Here is a 19,297-nt window from a genome sequence, read left to right as displayed (position 1 = left end):
AACATCCACAGGGCAAAGTGTTTGGGAACCAATGTAATAGATAACACAAACTATTATCTACAGAGGAGATTTCATTTCTGCAGAATAGCCCCTCTTCCTTGAAGAGTCTCATGGATTTTGGGAATCAATATATCTTAATGTAATCTTTCAACTATTTCCCTTTTTCTCAGAGTCCCGTGTCCTTTGAGGAGGTGGCTGTGTACTTCACCAAGGAGGAGTGGGCACTTCTGGATCCTGATCAGAGAGATCTGCATAAAGAAGTCATGGAGGAGAATTGTGGGGTGGCAACCTTTCTTGGTAAGGGTCGAAGTTTCACTTGTCCAGGAGCGGAGAATCCTCAGCATTACAGACATTACAGGACTGCAACACCCATAATTTCTGCACTAGTTTAAAAGTGTTTAGAAAGTCTAGCAATCTATCAACTTTTAGCATTATATTTCTTTGCACATTTCTTAAAGTGGATAATTTTTATTGATTAAAACATTAGCAACTAAAACATTAGCATTTTTACCTCAGGTTCTTACCTGTTTTCTATCTTTGTTGCAGCATGTGAAAAAAGCTTTTGTCAAAGTTTTAGCCTCACTACCCCTCAAAGGATCCACATTGGGGAGAAGCCATATAAATGTTTTGGAGGTGCAAAGCGCTTACATGAGAAGACAGGCCTCATGACACATCCAAGAATTCACACAGGGGAGGAACCACACCAGTGCTTGGAGTGTGGAAAGAGCTTCAGTGATATGAAAGCTTTCACTGCTCATCAAAGAACCCACACTGTGGGAAAGCCATATAAGTGCTTGGAGTGTGGAAAGAGCTTCCGACAGAACGTAACTCTCAGCTATCATCAAAAAACTCACACAGGGGAAAAACCCTATGAATGTTTGGACTGTGGAAAGAGCTTCATTCGAAAGATAAATCTCACTTATCATCAAAGACTTCACACAGGGGAGAAACCGTATCAGTGTTTGGAATGTGGAAGGAGCTTCATTCGAAAGATAAACCTCACTTCCCATCAGACAATCCACACAGGAGAGAAACCATTTCAGTGCTTGGAGTGCGGGAAAAGCTTTAGACAGAATATAACTCTCAGTAATCATCAAAGACTACACACAGGAGAGAAACCGTATCAGTGCTTGGAGTGTGGAAAGAGCTTCATTCGGAAGACTGATCTTAGTTATCATCAAAGAATCCACACAGGGGAGAAACCTTATCAGTGTTTGGTGTGTGGATTGAGCTTTACACGGAAAAGGCACCTCACTTCTCACCAAACGATTCACACAGGGGAGAAACCATATAAATGCTCAGTGTGTGGAAAGTGCTTTCGCCTGAACAGAGACCTCATTCCTCATCAAAGAATTCACACTGGGGAGAAACCGTATCACTGTTTGAAGTGTGGAAAGAGTTTCAATACAAACGCAAATCTCCGTTGTCATGAGAGAGTTCACACAGGAGTAAAACCATATAAATGTACGGAGTGCGGGAAGAGCTTCAGTGCAAAGAAAACACTAATTTCTCATCAAAAAATGCATACAGGGGAAAGTGATATGAATGTTTGCAGTGTGGAAAGACTTTCCACGTAAATAAAGTTCTCATTTCTTTGAATTAACATGAGATAAACTATTCCAGTGCTTGGAGTGGAAATACATGAAATGATGCACATAAGGGTACAACCATTTAAATCTTTCTTGGGGACGTAGAGTACCCTCCTTTTCTTCCTTAAGCTACACCCCTCCCTCTTGGCCCCACTCATTTAAACTGAAGCAGCCCTGGGAGACCAGAGTTCAAATCCCCATGAAGCCATGAAGTTCACTGGGTAACCTTGGGCCAGTGGCTCTCAGCCTTGTTCTACCTCTCAGGGTTACAGTGGTGCCTCGCAAGACGAAATTAATCCGTTCCGCGAGTCTCTTCGTCTTGCGGTTTTTTTCGTCTTGCGAAGCACGGCTATTAACGGCTTAGCGGCTATTAACGGCTTAGCGGCTTTAAGAAAAAGGAAACAATCTCACAAGAGAACTCGCAAGACGTTTCGTCTTGCGAAGCAAGCCCATAGGGAAATTCGTCTTGCGGAACGACTCAAAAAACGGAAAACCCTTTCGTCTAGTGAGTTTTTCGTCTAGTGAGTTTTTCGTCTTGCGGGGCACCACTGTATATTGAAATACTTTATTGTCACTTGTACACCTTGTATACACTGAGATTACACGAGCACCTCCCACTCAGCTTAGTCTTTAATTCCCCTCATTTACTGATGCACACCCACCAAACCCAAAAGTCAGTTGCCCTGTTGTTCTCTTTTCATTCAGCAGCCTAACAGCGCACAGATAGAAGCTGCTCTTTACCCTGTTAGTGCGACTAATCATGCTTCTATATGTTCTGCCTGAGGGCAGGAGATCCAGAAAGTGCCGGCCAGGGTTTGAATCATCCCTGAGAATTTTCCTCACTCTCCTGAGGCAACGTTCTTCCGCTATTTCATCCAGCGGATTCACGGGACAGCCCATAATATCTTGTGCTGTATTCACCACCCTCTGTAGGCACTTCCTATCAGTTGATGTCAAACCAGCGTACCACACCGTGATGCAGTATGAAAGGACACTTTCTATTGTTGACCGGTAGAAGGAGATCATCAGATGTTGATTGACATCGTTCTTACGCAATACTCTGAGGAGATGGAGTCTGTTGGGCTTTCTTAACCACCTGGGTTGTATTTATTTTCCAAGTAAGCTCTTCACTGAGATAAACTCCTAGGAATTTAAAGGAAGAGACTCTCTCCGCACAGCCCTCTCCGTTGTACAGCGGGGCTAGTTCTCTCTTCCTCCGAAAGTCCAACACAATCTCCTTTGTCTTGCTGATATTAAGGTGCAAGTTGTTCCCTAGGCACCATGTGTGTGTGTGTATATGTGTATATATATATATATATATATATGCAGGTTTTGGTGTCCTCGGGTGTCTTCCCGTGTAAAAGTTGGGGTGTCTAGGCGACGTTTCGACGAGGTCTCACTCGTCATCTTCAGGCTGGTGCTTTCGGCTTCTTGTTACTGGAACAGAGCAGGGTCTCAGTGTTTGAGTTCCTATAAATACTGTTGAGGTGTGGTGTATAGCCTCCAATGTTCTGGGCCGAGAGGAAGTTCCCAGGCTAGTGTGCCTTTTCTTCTTTTGTTCCTTAATTGTTTGAGGGATATCTTGAGTGATTTCTTGAGTGATATCCTGAGTACCACTTAGGTGGGTCATTAGGTGTGGATTAGTTGCTAAAGCCTTTGTGTCTTGACCTCTTGAACTTTGTGAAGAGTTTTTCTGAGAAGATGGCTGTACTGCATTTTGTTGTGCTCTGGCTTGGCTTCGTGTATAGGGGCGAGCTGTGGTTTTGTGGCCTGTGTAGGGATTGCAGGGGGGTGCAGCATCCGGAGGTGCCACCATGGTTTGGCTACTGGATGGTGTCTGTAATTTATCTGTGGAGAGGGTCTGGGTTTGGGTCTGGTGTGGTTGATTGGTGATGGCGTTCTGTGTGCCTCTGGATCTGGTGTCAGTTTTTGTGGGGAGGGCTAATTTCCAGATGTCTGGCAAGCGGGATGTGTCTTCCCGTGTAAAAGTTGGGGTGTCTAGGCGACGTTTCGACGAGGTCTCACTCGTCATCTTCAGGCTGGTGCTTTCGGCTTCTTGTTACTGGAACAGAGCAGGATCTCAGTGTTTGAGTTCCTATAAATACTGTTGAGGAGTATTTTGGTGCCAACCAAAAGATAGCCAATATCCTCAGAAACCCCAAGGATAAAATCCAGTTGGAAAACCAAGGGGTCTATGAAATACCCTGCAAAGTCTGCCCAGCCACGTACATTGGACAAACAAACAGACGAATAAATGCACGTATCGCAGAACACAAGAATGCCGTCAAAAAAGAAGAAAAAACTTCCTCTCTTTTCCAACACATGAAAGAAACAGGACACGAAATTAATTTTGCAGATTCCAAATTGCTCTCTAACATGGAACATCACCACAAGAGAATAATCATGGAAGCCATCGAGATAGAGAAACACCCTCACAACATGAACAAGCGTGACGACACATCCCGTTTGCCAGACATCTGGAAATTAGCCCTCCCCACAAAAACTGACACCAGATCCAGAGGCACACAGAACGCCATCACCAATCAACCACACCAGACCCAAACCCAGACCCCCTCCACAGATAAATTACAGACACCATCCAGTAGCCAAACCATGGTGGCACCTCCGGATGCTGCACCCCCCTGCAATCCCTACACAGATCTGGCTGGCACAGGCCACAAAACCACAGCTCGCCCCTATACACGAAGCCAAGCCAGAGCACAACTAAGTGCAGTACAGCCTTCTTCTCAGAAAAACTCTTCACAAAGTTCAAGAGGTCAAGACACAAAGGCTTTAACAACTAATCCACACCTAATGACCCACCTAATTGGTACTCAAGATATCACTCAAGAAATCACTCAAGATAAAATCAGACTTGAAGTCACCAACATCCTCTGCTCCAGCAAACCACCCAGAAGCAATTTACACAAAGAGGAACAGAAAGCACTCACCAACCTGAGGAAAGACAACAACATAATCATTCTCCCAGCAGACAAAGGTAATGCCACTGTTGTGATGAACACATCGGACTACCAAGCAAAACTATCAAATCTACTCCAAGACCCTACCTACCAACCTATAAAAACAGATCCCACCACCTATCTGGAAAAAACCACCAAATCCAAAATAAAAGCCTCTCCTATCAGTGAAGAAATCCAGCTAAGAATCATCCCCAGAGAAAAATCATCCAGATGCCCCAAACTCTACGGCCTCCCCAAGATACACAAAGAGGGAACACCACTCAGACCAATAGTCAGCTCCATAGGCTCACCTCTACAAAATCTCGCTAAATTTCTCACCAAGCAACTTCAGCCCTATGCAGAATCCATCTCTTCACACGTTCCAAACTCCTTCCAGTTCATAGAAACAATAAAGAAGCAAAACCTACATCCCAATGACCTACTTGTGAGCTTCGATGTTGTATCTCTCTTCACACAAGTGCCCATTAATGAAGCCTTGACAGCCATTCAAAACAAATACAATCCCCCCGAATACATCCTGGACCTGACCAACCACTGCCTAACCAACACGTACTTCATCCACAATGGACAAAGATACAAACAGATAGAAGGAGCACCTATGGGATCACCCCTCTCACCAGTCATCGCAAACCTGTACATGGAACACTTTGAAACCAATGCTTTAGACAAGTCAGAACACAAACCCAAACTTTGGCTCAGATATGTTGACGACACCTTTGTAATTTGGCCACACGGGAAGGAAAAACTGGACAGCTTCCTCACACATCTCAACAGCCTACACCCCAAAATACAATTCACTATGGAAATAGAAGCCAACAACCAACTTCCCTTCCTTGACGTCCTAATCTACAAAAAACCTGATGGCTCCCTAGGACACACTATCTACCGGAAAAAAACACACACCAACCGCTACTTACATGCACAATCACACCACCACCCTGCACAAATAAACTCCGTAGCCAAGACTCTCATCTCCAGAACCAAACGCCTGGCTGACAAAGACCACTTGACAACTGAGTTACAGAATCTCTCAAATGTGTTAATTGCCAATGGATACCAGCAAAACAGGGTTACGAAGCTAATCCAAAAAGAAACACCCCCCAAAAACCAAGACACAGAAGAAAACAATGGCATGGCCCTCCTTCCTTATATCAAGGGCACTACAGATAAAATTAGCAAAATCCTCCATAAACACAATATCAAAACAGCCTTTTGCGCCAACCAAAAGATAGCCAATATCCTCAGAAACCCCAAGGATAAAATCCAGTTGGAAAACCAAGGGGTCTATGAAATACCCTGCAAAGTCTGCCCAGCCACGTACATTGGACAAACAAACAGACGAATAAATGCACGTATCGCAGAACACAAGAATGCCGTCAAAAAAGAAGAAAAAACTTCCTCTCTTTTCCAACACATGAAAGAAACAGGACACGAAATTAATTTTGCAGATTCCAAATTGCTCTCTAACATGGAACATCACCACAAGAGAATAATCATGGAAGCCATCGAGATAGAGAAACACCCTCACAACATGAACAAGCGTGACGACACATCCCGCTTGCCAGACATCTGGAAATTAGCCCTCCCCACAAAAACTGACACCAGATCCAGAGGCACACAGAACGCCATCACCAATCAACCACACCAGACCCAAACCCAGACCCTCTCCACAGATAAATTACAGACACCATCCAGTAGCCAAACCATGGTGGCACCTCCGGATGCTGCACCCCCCTGCAATCCCTACACAGGCCACAAAACCACAGCTCGCCCCTATACACGAAGCCAAGCCAGAGCACAACAAAATGCAGTACAGCCATCTTCTCAGAAAAACTCTTCACAAAGTTCAAGAGGTCAAGACACAAAGGCTTTAGCAACTAATCCACACCTAATGACCCACCTAAGTGGTACTCAGGATATCACTCAAGAAATCACTCAAGATATCCCTCAAACAATTAAGGAACAAAAGAAGAAAAGGCAAACTAGCCTGGGAACTTCCTCTCGGCCCAGAACATTGGAGGCTATACACCACACCTCAACAGTATTTATAGGAACTCAAACACTGAGACCCTGCTCTGTTCCAGTAACAAGAAGCCGAAAGCACCAGCCTGAAGATGACGAGTGAGACCTCGTCGAAACGTCGCCTAGACACCCCAACTTTTACACGGGAAGACACCCGAGGACACCAAAACCTGCATTCCTATACCCGTGAAAATCTACGAAAGCAAATATATATATATATATATATATTTACCTCCCCTCTATACGCTGATTCGTCTCCACCTGTTATTAAACCCATTATGGTGGTGTCATCTGCAAACTTAATAATTGCAGTAGACAGATCAGATGATACACAATCGTATGTATACAATGAATACAGGTAGGGACTTAGCACACATCCCTGTGGTGTGCCAGTGCTGATTTTTAAAGAATTAGATGTTACATGTCCAATCCTCACTGTATTTGATCTATCAGATTGTCTTTAATCCAGTCACAGATGGTAGGAGAAAGGTTCATGTCAGTCAGCTTTTTTTCAGGGTTGTTGTGAATATATAAAATTGGGAATAGGAGAACTATGAAGCCACTTCAAGTTCATTTGAGGAAAGGTGGGCTATAAATGTAATAATAAATGAATAACAAAAAGTCCATTTCCAGCTTACCTGTCCTTCATTTTGAATTGGTGGTGGTGGTATGTTTTTTTTTTGTGTGTTTATATAGGAGGCTGTGTTTGGAATCAGGAAATTAAATGTGCAAAGAGGAAATGGAAAGGGCAAAGGAATGTTCTCTGGTTTCCAAGTGCAGAAAATGTGCAAAGGCAAGGAGAGGGTGCGGGAGAGGAGAATATGATGTTTTGCGCGCGCGCACACCCACCCACCAAAGATTTAATTTACCCAAGCTGGTATTGTAATCTGGGCATCTCCCTGCCCCAGGAGTCTCCTAACCCAGTGTTTCCCAACCTTTTTTGGGCAAAGGCACACTTGCTTGATGAAAAAAATCTTGAGGCACACCACCATTACAGCCCCGTGACGTCAGCGCGCAGCGTCACGCCGGGAGGGAAGGGCGCCGGGGCGCTGCTGCTGCTGCTGCCGCCGCCACTCCCGGCAGGCATGGGCCCAGCTGAGGCGGCGGCGGCTGTTGTGGTTGTGGCGGCGATAGCGGGCGGAGGAGGGGGCGGCGGCGGGGCCGAGGTGGCCGGCGGCGGCGGGGGAGGCGGCGGGTGGAGCAGGAGGGCGGCCGAGGCCGGTGAGGGAGTAGGGTTGCCCGGGGCTTGAGGAGCCGTCGCCGGGAGTTGCTGCTGCTGTTGTTGCTGCTGCTGCCCGGACATGCCGGCCTCCTCCTCGTCCGCTGTCTCGCGCTCCTCCCTTTTGCGCGCGCTGCCCCGCCGCCGCCCCATTGGCTGGGTCCTGTCAGCTGATCCTGTGTGTGTGTGTGTGTGAGGGGAGAATGGAGAGAGAAACCTCGGCACCACCACCGCGGAGCCGCCCCCGGCTCGACGCGGATCCTCGCCGCCGCCGCCCCGCCTCTCGCCGCCCAACTCGCCCGCCTCCCTCCCACGGCACACCAGGCAACGCCTCGCGGCACACTAGTGTGCCGCGGAACACCGGTTGGGAAACACTGTCCTAACCACTTCAAGTTACAAGACAGGAGATTCCGACTAAACATCAGGAATAACTTTCCTTCCTTGGAGGTTTTTAAGCAGAGGTTGGGTGGCCATCTGTCCTGGATGCTTTAGCTGAGATTCCAGCATTGCTGGGGGTTAGACTAGATGATCCTGGGTGTCCCTTCCAACTCTAAGATTCTATGAAGCTCCCCGAACAGGGATGAGGAAGAGGAAAATTGGAGTTCAGGCGCACAGACTCCAATCCAGGTGTGGCTTTCAAGGCAGGGCGGGGGAATGTTCACAGGATCAAATATGGGATAAATCAATTTAAAAATAAAAATAAGAAAATTTAAATCAACGATTAAATAATTTGTTCTTGGCTGTTAAGACCCTAGTAAATTATTTACGTAAGATACTGCTATAAGTTATTTCTTCTTCCCTTTTTGCTAAGCAACTTTCTTCTATTCAAATGAAATTATTTTGCAAAACAATCTTACATGGTCGATTATGCAGGGTGGGGCTTACCTGCCCCCCCCCCCCCATTATTAAAGTTGGCACCCCTGGCTGGATCTGGGAGAGCAGGGTTCGTATCCCCATGAAGCTACCTTGGGCAGCCAACGTCTCTCAGCCCAGCCTACCTCACAGGGTTGTTGGGAGGGCGAACTGGGGACGTGGAGAACCACGTGCGCCACCTTGAACTCCTCGGAAGAAAAGGTGGTATATAAACGTAATGGCGGGGCGGGGGAAAGGGAGACACCCGCAAGGGGCCTCGAAGCAGCCGGAGACGAAGGACGAAGGAAGCAAAGGCAGCGGCTGAGGCAGAAGCGCCGGCATGGAGGATGCCAGCGAAGGAAAAGGCGGCCGGGCGGCGTTGCTACGGGCTCGTGAGACATTGCTAGGAGGCGCCCAACGGCCGGGCAGCGTTGCTAAGGGCACGTGAGACGTTGCTAGGGACGGCCTAGCGGCGTTGCTAAGGTACGCGAGGCGTTGCTAGAGGCGCCCAACGGCCGCGCGGCGTTGCTAAGGGCAAGTGAGGCGTTGCTAGGGACGGCCTAGCGGCGTTGCTAAGGGCAAGTGAGGCGTTGCTAGGGGCACCCAAAGGCCAACCGCCGCTTGGACACTCTATGGCCTCCGCTATTTCTCGACTCGCGCCTGCTGCTGATCACTTCCGGGTCTCCTCGCAGGGTTTTCTCCGGGCAGGGAGGGGGAGCCGCCTGCAGAATTCAACGCGCGGCCGCTTCTCGTGGGGAACAGGGAGGCGGAGACGGGTTTTCGCCTCATTAAATGCCCCCAAGGTCTTGCGTTGCCAGGGAGTTGGAGGCCAGGTGATTCATTGCCTGTGATTCTGAGTTGTAGGGTTTGGAAGGGACCCCCAAGGGTCATCTAGTCCACACACGCACCCCCCCCCTCGAAATGCAGGCATCGCAGCTAAAGGATCTCTTGACAGATGGCCACCCAACCGCCTTCCTTACGAGGGAGTCCGTCTCGCATGCTGCCCGCCCAAGGTACTGCCATGTCTGGCACATCTCAATATGCAGATGATACCCAGCTCTACCTCTCTTTCAAATCAGAACCAGTGAAGGCGGTGAAGGTCCTGTGTGAGTGCCTGGAGGCGGTTGGAGGATGGATGGCGGCTAACAGATTGAGGTTGAATCCCGACAAGACAGAAGTACTGTTTTTGGGGGACAGGAGGCGGGCAGGTGTGGAGGATTCCCTGGTCCTGAATGGGGTAACTGTGCCCCTGAAGGACCAGGTGCACAGCCTGGGAGTCATTTTGGACTCACAGCTATCCATGGAGGCACAGGTCAATTCTGTATCCAGGGCAGCTGTCTACCAACTCCATCTGGTACGCAGGATGAGACCCTACCTGCCCACGGACTGTCTCGCCAGAGTGGTGCATGCTCTAGTTATCTCCCGCTTGGACTACTGCAATGCGCTCTACGTGGGGCTACCTTTGAAGGTGACTCGGAAACTACAACTAATCCAGAATGTGGCAGCTAGACTGGTGACTGGGGGCGGCCGCCGAGACCACATAACACCGGTCTTGAAAGACCTACATTGGCTCCCAGTACGTTTCCGAGCACAATTCAAAGTGCTGGTGTTGACCTTTAAACCCCTAAATGGCCTCGGCCCAGTATACCTGAAGGAGCGTCTCCACCCCCATCTTTCTGCCCGGACACTGAGGTCCAGCTCCGAGGGCCTTCTGGCGGTTCCCTCATTGCGAGAAGCAAAGCTACAGGGAACCAGGCAGAGGGCCTTCTCGGTAGTGGCGCCCGCCCTGTGGAACGCCCTCCCATCAGATGTCAAAGCGATAAATAACTACCTGGCATTCAGAAGACATCTTAAGGCAGCCCTGTTCAGGGAAGTTTTTAATCTGTGATATTTTACTGTATCTTTGGTTTTTATGGAAGCCGCCCAGAGTGGCTGGGGAAACCCAGCCAGATGGGCGGGGTACAAATAATAAATTATTATTATTATTATCTCTCCTCCTGGCGCCGGTCGGCACATCGCTGTCAGGGCAGGAGGTGATGGGGTGCCCCTGCTTCGTGGAAGAGGGATGCCAAGAAGTAGGCAGGATACCAGACCATTCCTCCAATTGTTTTGATTAAAATGGGAGGCAGCTGTTGAGGAAGGGTCTGGTTTTCTTCCTACTTTTGATTTTCTTGCCACCTCCCGCCACCAAAAAAAAACCCCTTCATCGGAGTGTGCGGGGCTAGGCATTCTAAGGGTTAAATTCGAAAGGGGGGGAGCCAAAGCCCCCACCCCACCCCTTTCATGTCCCTTGGAGTAAAACTGGTCACTGATCTCTCTGCCACCCCCCACCCACCCACAAAAGTGCTACCTTTGTGGGATCTGGTGAGCACCCCTCCACAAATTTGGGGAAAGGGGAGTGGGGGGGGGGAGGATGCACAAGGGACAGAAGTGAGGAGGGGGAGTTAAAAATGTATTGGGGGCTGATTTCCAAAATCCAATGCCAGCCAGGAAAAGGAGAGGGTCGCCAGCTTTTGGGAAGGGGGACCTTTTGGGACCCTAGCCCCATTTTATATACATAGTGCAGCAGATCCACTTAGGACCCCCATATATAAACCAGGGGGTTTGCTATGTCGGGGTTGGGGAAGAGGAGGGTGTGCAAAGCAGGTGTGCAATGCTTAGTTGAATGGATCATCCCATTGGATTTAGGGGAACCCCACCCCACCACCAGATCCCACAGTGGGCCTCCCCCGCACCCCAACTGGCCCCACTGGGGCCTCTGAATGACCGTCTTCTCCATGGGACTCAGCGGAAGAAGCAGTAACAGCTTTTTCTAGAGATCCATTCTATTGTAACTTCTTTAAAAGAAAAGGGATGCGTGTTGTAATAATCCTAATTAAACTGATTTCTGACGTCCACCTGAATTCGCACAGGGGAGACGGTTTTGTGTATGCTGCTAGGACCCACCATAATTTTTATGATAGGAAACTGTTTTCAACTGTTTTTGATGTTGTGTGTTAATTCTGTAACCCACCCAGGGACCTTAGGCTGATGGGCAGGTAATACATTATATATACAGTAAGCCCACAACTTATTTGGGGGTTGCATTCTGGGAATCAAGCCTAAAGCCAAAATTGCAAAAAAAAAAAAAATACGGTAAATTCCATTGGTTCAGTGGTGGGTGGGATTGCCCAAGTCATTTTCCGCACCTCTTATTTATTTATTTATTTAGCCATACTTAAAGCTGAATATGCACAAGTTAGATGCACATGAGCTGCAGGCTTACTGTATGTGTGTTTGTATTTATATATATTTTATATGTACTACTACAGCTGTGTTGTTTTTATTGTCATTATTTTATAGTTTTAATAGATTGTACATCTTAACACTTCAAAAATATTCATAAAAGTGAATAATGAAGAAGAGAATATAATGCTGTTGATAGCACTTTCACCATATTGATAGTTAGAAATCTCTATATCCTCAAAAATATCGTTATCCAGACTCAGCCACATTTCCTGAGCGAAACTCTTCCTCTCTTGAAAGTGTTATTCAGTAGCCAAATAATGTCTTGACTTTCAGGACTTGATAGCACCTCCAATTTGGCAGAAGACTGAGGGGTCTCTTGGATCCAGTTGGAGGCTTCCTTGGAACAGAGCTCAAAGATGGAAGAGAAAGACACAACTGAAGCAGGAAGAGATGGAAGCTCTGGGGAATTCTGGGAAAGAACAGTTCAGAAGGTACTGGGTAAGGAGGAACCCCTCAGCTCAGAGGCACAGCGCCAGCGTCTCAGGCATTTCCGCTACCAAGAGGCCAAGGGACCCAGAGAGGTTTGCAGCCGACTCCACCATCTCTGTTATCAGTGGCTGAAGCCAGAGCAACACATGAAGAATGAGATCCTGGACCTGGTGATCCTGGAGCAATTCTTGGCGGTCCTTTCCCCAGAGATGGAGAGCTGGGTGAGGGAATGTGGAGCAGAGACCAGTTCCCAGGCAGTGGCCCTGGTTGAAGGTTTCCTCCTGAGTCGGGCAGAGGACAAGAAGCAGACAGAAGAGCGGGTGAGTGAGAATTTCATCCTGGTACCTTCAAGGTGCTCAAAATGTGCAGGAGGGTATCCTAATGCTCTCTGTAACTGTCAGGCCTTTTCTGCAAATCATCCACAATGTCCTAAACTCACAAAGGTTTCTCATGCTTTTTCTAATCCTTCTCGTTTTTGATATCCCCATCGTTGTGTCAGGTGAAAGGTCTGTTTGTTGAAGGGGCCACTGATTTCAATGGAACATTCAGGAGAGCGACAGAGTGGCCGCTTCACTTGGTAAGAATTAACTGGATCTCCCTCTATCAATTATACCCTAAATCCTTAGGGTTCTTTTATTTTCTCCTGAATCTGCTTATCCCCAAAAATTTTCAAAGTTGAAAAAATGAATGTATTTTCAGTGCCTGAGTACAGTGGTACCTCAGGTTAAGAACGTAATTCGTTCTGGAGGTCTGTTCTTAACCTGAAACTGTTCTTAACCTGAAGCACCACTTCAGCTAATGGGGCCTTCTGCTGCCGCTGCGCCACTGCTGCACGATTTCTGTTCTCATCCTGAAGCAAAGTTCTTAACCCGAGGTAATATTTCTTGGGTTAGTGGAGTCTGTAACCTGGAGTGTATTTCTCTGAGGAAGAGTGGGCCCTGCTGGATCTGGAGCAGAGGGCCCTGCACAGGGAAGTCATGGAGGAGAACTGTGAGATCACTGCCTCTCTCTGTAAGGTTCCCTCTTTGCATAGTTGACCATAATATCGTATAGAAAATGCAATATAATGCATTTTTGCACTTTTTTTTGTTAAAATAGTGTTTATTAGGGCTTTAAGTTTACAAAAAGGCAAAAGAAAACACACCAAATTAAACAATAACAAAACAACACATCACAATTGAAAAACAGAAAAATAGAAACAATTAAAGACAAAAAAAGAAAAAACAAATCGAACCTTCCCGTAACTTATCTTTCATTTGCTTGTTTCCCTGACCTCCTCACACCTCCCTTTTTTGTATTCTAAGTCAATTATCCAAATCAGCAAATCCTTTCCCTCTCTTCAAAAATTTTATCCTGAAAATTTATCTTTAACTTAATATAGGTTTACCTTCCCTCTTTTCACCAATTAACAGTCTATTTTTCTTAAATCTTTGTTGCATTTTTGCTAAAATCACATAGATTCATTCCAACATCATTCTAACATTCATTAATTTTACAATGTTTCTGTAAATAATCTTTAAATTTCTTCCAATCTTCCTCCACCGACTCTTCTCCCTGGTCTCGGATTCTGCCAGTCATTTCCGCCAGTTCCATATAGTCTATCACCTTCATCTGCCACTCTTCCAGAGTGGGTAGATCTTGTGTCTTCCAATACTTCGCGATAAGTATTCTTGCTGCTGTTGTGGCATACATAAAGAAAGTTCTGTCCTTCCTTGAGCATTTTTGCACATTTTGTATATGTTTCAGACTCAATCCAACAGGCTTTCTATATTTTTATTGTTTACAAGATTCATGGCTAACCTTGCCATTTAAACAGTAGGTTAAACAGGTACAATAGTAAAGCCAACAATTTAACAGTCCGCAACAAGAAACTTCAAGATCTGCAAGAAGTGCAGATACAGATTGGGGCCATTGTGGAATCCCAAAAGCCTGATAAAGCAGCCCTGCCATAGCCATCGGCCGATCTATCCCAGAATTGGGTACTCTGAATGACAGAACCTTGCCCAGCACATCCAAGGGTTCATTAATCCAGGATCGGTTGACTAGAAGAGAAGAAGAAGAGTTTGGACTCGATATCCCGCCTTTCACTCCCCTTAAGGAGTCTCAAAGCGGCTCTAAATCTCCTCTCCCCTCCTTCCCCACAACAAACACTCTGTGAGGTGAGTGAGGCTGAGAGACTTCAGAGAAGTGTGACTAGCCCAAGGTCACCCAGCAGCTGCATGTGGAGGAGCGGGGAAGCGAACCCAGTTCACCAGATTACGAGTCCACTGCTCTTAACCACTACACCATGCTGGCTAGACAATTCAGTGTTTAGACTGCATGCAAATTACATGCTCCCATGCGGAATAACAGGCTCTCTTCTCGTACTTATGATATATCCACCCACCATTGCCCAAAAGAGTTCAGAAGAGAATACATAGGGTTGTGCTATGGTTTAGAGTCACAACAACCCTGTTAGGTAGGCAACCTATCACTATCACTCAGCAACATCTGTGTGTGAGCTAGGTGCTGAACATGGGTCCCCATGGACTCAGTCCAATAGTCTCTAGAACTTCAGCTATCGATTAAGGTGTTAACAATGGCAGGGATATGAATAGTAAAAAGGTAAAGGTACCCCTGCCCGTACGGGCCAGTCTTGACAGACTCTGGGGTTGTGCGCCCATCTCACTTAAGAGGCCGGGGGCCAGCGCTGTCCAGAGACACTTCCGGGTCACGTGGCCAGCGTGACATCGCTGCTCTGGCGAGCCAGAGCCGCACACGGAAACGCCGTTTACCTTTCCGCTAGTAAGTGGTCCCTATTTATCTACTTGCACCCGGGGGTGCTTTCAAACTGCTAGGTTGGCAGGCGCTGGGACCGAACAACGGGACCGCACCCCGCCGCGGGGATTCGAACCACCGACCTTTTTATCGGCAAGTCCTAGGCACTGAGGCTTTACCCACAGCGCCACCCGCGTCCCATGAATAGTAAGGTCTGCTAATAATTTTCTGTCACTCCTTATTGCAAGCATGATGTGTTTTGCTTCAGTGATTCGAGCTTCCAATTACACCTCAGGCTCCTGATAGTGTTCTCTCTTTTTCAACAGGTCATGAGTGGGAATCCGAGAATCAGGAAGATCTACATTGGTTCTTGCTAGAAGCACACATGACTTTAAAGGCAGAGCAGCAGGAAAGGAAACCAGAAGGAGAAGAGAAAAGGTGGAATCAGTTCCTTATTTCTCAGTGCAGTGATGGCCATCAGATCCCAGCTGAAGAAATACAGACAAGTAAAGAAGCAAGTATATTCTGTCAGAGACATTTCCACCCTACATCAGCATTTGAAACCCCTTACAAAATCCACACGGGAGAGATACCACACCCATGCCTGGACTCTGGAAAAAGCTTTTATCGTAAGACACATATGACTACTCATCAAAGAACTCACACAGGGGAGAAACTGCATGAATGCTTGGTATGTGGAAAAAGCTTCTCTCGGAAGATATATCTCGATGATCACCAAAGAATTCACACAGGAGAAAAACCATTTAGATGTTTCGAGTGTGGAAAGAGCTTCACACAGAAGACAACTCTCTCTCTGCATCAAAGAATTCACACAGGAGAGAAACCATTTAAATGTTCAGAGTGTGGAAAGAGCTTTTGCCGTAAAGCATACCTTACTAGTCATCAAAGAATTCACACAGGGGAGAAACCATTCAGATGCTTGGAATGTGGAAAGAGTTTCACGCAGAAGACAACTCTTTCTCTGCATCAAAGAATTCATACAGGGGAGAAACCATTTAAATGCTTGGAATGTGGGAAGAGTTTTTGTCAGAAGGCATACCTTACTAGTCATCAGAGAAGTCACACAAGGGAGAAACTGCATAAATGCTTTGAGTGCGGAGAGAGTTTTCATAATGCAATACATCTCACTGCTCATCAGAGAAAACATACAGGGCAGGAGCTATTTAAATGCTTGGAATGTGGAAAGTGTTTCAGACAGAATTTAACTCTTGCTTACCATCAAAAAATTCACACAGGGGAGAAACCTTACACATGCCTGGAGTGTGGAAAAAGCTTCTATCGCAAGACACACCTTACTACTCATCAAAGAATTCATACAGGGGAGAAACCATTTATTTGCTTGAAGTGTGGAAAGTGCTTCACACAGAAGACAACTCTCACTCTGCATCAAAGAATTCACACAGGCGAGAAGCCATTTAAATGCCCAGAGTGCGGAAAGAGCTTTTGTCAGAAAGCATGTCTTAAAAATCATCAGGGAATTCACACAGGAGAGAAACCATTTAGATGCTTTGAGTGTGGAAAAAGCTTCACACAGAAGAGAACTCTCACTTTGCATCAAATAATTCACACAGGGGAGAAACCATTTAAGTGCTTGGAATGTGGAAAGAGCTTTTGTCATAAGACATACCTTACTAGTCATCAAGGAATTCACATAGGGGAGAAACTACATAAATGCTTGGAGTGTGGAAAGAACTTCCATAATAAGACGCACCTTACTGCTCATCAAAGAAGGCATGCAGAGCAGGAACTATTTAAATGCTTGGAATGTGGAAAGTGTTTCAGACAGAATTTAACTCTTGTTTACCATCAAAAAATTCACAGAGGGGAGAAACCATACACATGCTTAGAGTGCGGAAAGAGCTTCTTTCGCAAGACACACCTTACTACTCATCAAGGAATTCATACAGGGGAGAAACAGCACCAGTGCTTGGAGTGTGGAAAGAACTTCACAGATAAAAGAACTCTCTCTATTCATCAAAGAATTCACACAGGAGAGAAGCCATTTAGATGCTTGGAATGTGGAAGGTGCTTCACACAGAAAGCAAGTCTCACTTCACACCAAAGAATTCACACAGGGGAGAAGCCATACACATGTCTTGAGTGCGGAAAGAGCTTTGGTCAGAAAACAGGTCTTACTACTCATCAAAGGATTCATACAGGTGAGAAACCATATCAGTGCTTTGATTGTGGAAAGTGGTTCTGTTGAAAGACAGATCTCACTATTCATCGAAGAATTCACACAGGGGAGGAACCATTTAAATGCTTGGAGTGTGGAAAGAGCTTCACGCAGAAGACAACACTCACTCTGCATCAGAGAATTGACACAGGGGAGAAACCATTTAAATGCTCCGAATGTGGAAAGAGCTTTTATCGGAAGGCACACCTTACTAGTCATCAAGGAATTCACATAGGAGAAACCATCTAAATGCTTAGAGTGTGGAAAGACATGTCTCTCTTTTCATCAAACAAATTGTACAGGGCAGGAATTGTTTAAAAGCTTTGAACATGGAAACAGCGTCAAACAGAATTTAACTCTCACTTATCATCAAAGAATTCACATGGAAAAAAACATACATATGCTTGGAGTATAGAAAGGGGTTTGGAGAGTACTCTCAGTTCATATCAAAAAAATCCACATGGGGAGGTACCATATAAATTCCTGGAGGATGTAGAGGTCCCAGGAATAATAATATTCAAAGGATTCAGAAAGGGAATAGAACCATTTCATGGTAGCACTTGTGAACCCTTTCTCTAAATTCCATATTCATTTACAGACAACAAAATTTTGAACCCTGCCATAAATATTCCCAGACTGGAGAATAAATCAGAATTTTTTAAATTCACTGCCCATTTCATTTGATAGATTTTTATTCTCCAGTTACATGTCTTAGTCTTAGCCTTAGCAAAAGCTTTCCTTTTACTCTCTTCCATTAGACTGACAACCTCAACTGGCAGAGCTAGCACGGGACATTTTGCTGCCTGATGTGGAGCAAGAAATTGAGGTCCCGTCCCTGGTATAGATTATCCAAGACTGGACAAATTATTTTGGCACTTGTGCCTCCCCCTGCTGTTGCAATTCTAAGCAACGGAAGTATTGGGCTCCTCTTCTTAACTGGTTATGATTAGAACTCTGCAGCTAACATCTGAAGCATGGATTTGATTTTTTCCTCTTCCCTCCCCATCCCTTTTCTTTTTCTGATGTGTCTTTTAGGTTATAGGATTGCCATTACTGATATTTGTAGCCCACTCTGGGAGCCTTGACACAACTGAAGAGAAGGGTGTGGATTTGTAAATAAAGAAATGGATGAAACATTCACAGATGTTTCCTTGCCTAGTGCCTAAAAACCATACTAAGTGAGAGAATGTGATTATTGACAATAAGATCTTCAATGTATTCTGTATTTTCTCCAGTCTTGCAATATTGCCGAAATGTGTGAAAGCCCACTGACCATAGCACTTGTTTGTGGAGAAATGGAATATTGACCTTCCTTCTGACTCCACTCCTTGTGTGGGAGATTCACCGCTATTCCAGTTTGCACAACTGTTCTGTGATATTTCTGCTGATTACGACAACACCTAGCCAGTTGCGAAGCTGCATGCTCCGGTACTGGGGGTGGGAGTGGGAGAGCAGGCGGGGGAGTGTGCAACGTGTGTTGGGGAGGTAGCCGCAATGGTACCCCCCTCCCCAATGGTTCCGGGGGCGATACGCTCCCTCTGCCCCCCTTCCTCCGCCAGTGCCCCTAGCATTGTTTCTGATCATGGCAAAATAGGAGTAAAAAAGAGAGAGAAAGATCTGCATGATCAAGATGGTTCTAGGAAGAAGAGGGGTGTCTTTATTTCACTTCCAGCCTTCCAGTGTTTCATTGATGGATCAGCGGGGAAGAGGTTTAGGGCTGCTGGGATATCTGGGAAGAAGTGAAAGGCGGATGTGGCATTTGCAGGAGTTGGGTTTGATTTTCTCCAAGTGTTCCTTTACGTTCCCAAAACAGGTCAAGAAGAAGAAAATATGTATTACAGTACTATGTACTAATTTTTAGGGGTTTTGTTATTGATCACAAACAACCAGCAGCTCCCTAAACCTGTGGGTGGGTGGGTTTACCAAAACATCAGCCGGAGCTGATGAAATTCTCCCCCTGCGC

At 46.1% G+C, this 19,297-nt stretch overlaps 1 protein-coding gene across 1 annotated transcript in view; it reads left to right on the top strand.

Moving 5' to 3' along the window:
* LOC114591142 (uncharacterized) overlaps positions 1-18,472 on the top strand; it is a 33,150-nt gene extending 14,678 nt beyond the window's left edge. Inside the window, 5 exon segments of the mRNA XM_077923628.1 lie at positions 171-297; positions 547-1,536; positions 1,539-1,586; positions 13,293-13,391; positions 15,464-18,472. Of these exon segments, the coding sequence (XP_077779754.1) occupies positions 171-297; positions 547-1,536; positions 1,539-1,586; positions 13,293-13,391; positions 15,464-17,583 (3,384 nt within the window). The 3' untranslated portion in view covers positions 17,584-18,472.
* Positions 18,473-19,297: the final 825 nt, after the last annotated feature.

Source organism: Podarcis muralis, chromosome 2, assembly GCF_964188315.1.
Source record: "Podarcis muralis chromosome 2, rPodMur119.hap1.1, whole genome shotgun sequence".
NCBI lineage: Eukaryota > Metazoa > Chordata > Lepidosauria > Squamata > Lacertidae > Podarcis > Podarcis muralis.
The sequence above is the reverse complement of the archived record's forward strand: the minus strand, read 5'-3'. Positions and strand labels throughout refer to the sequence as shown.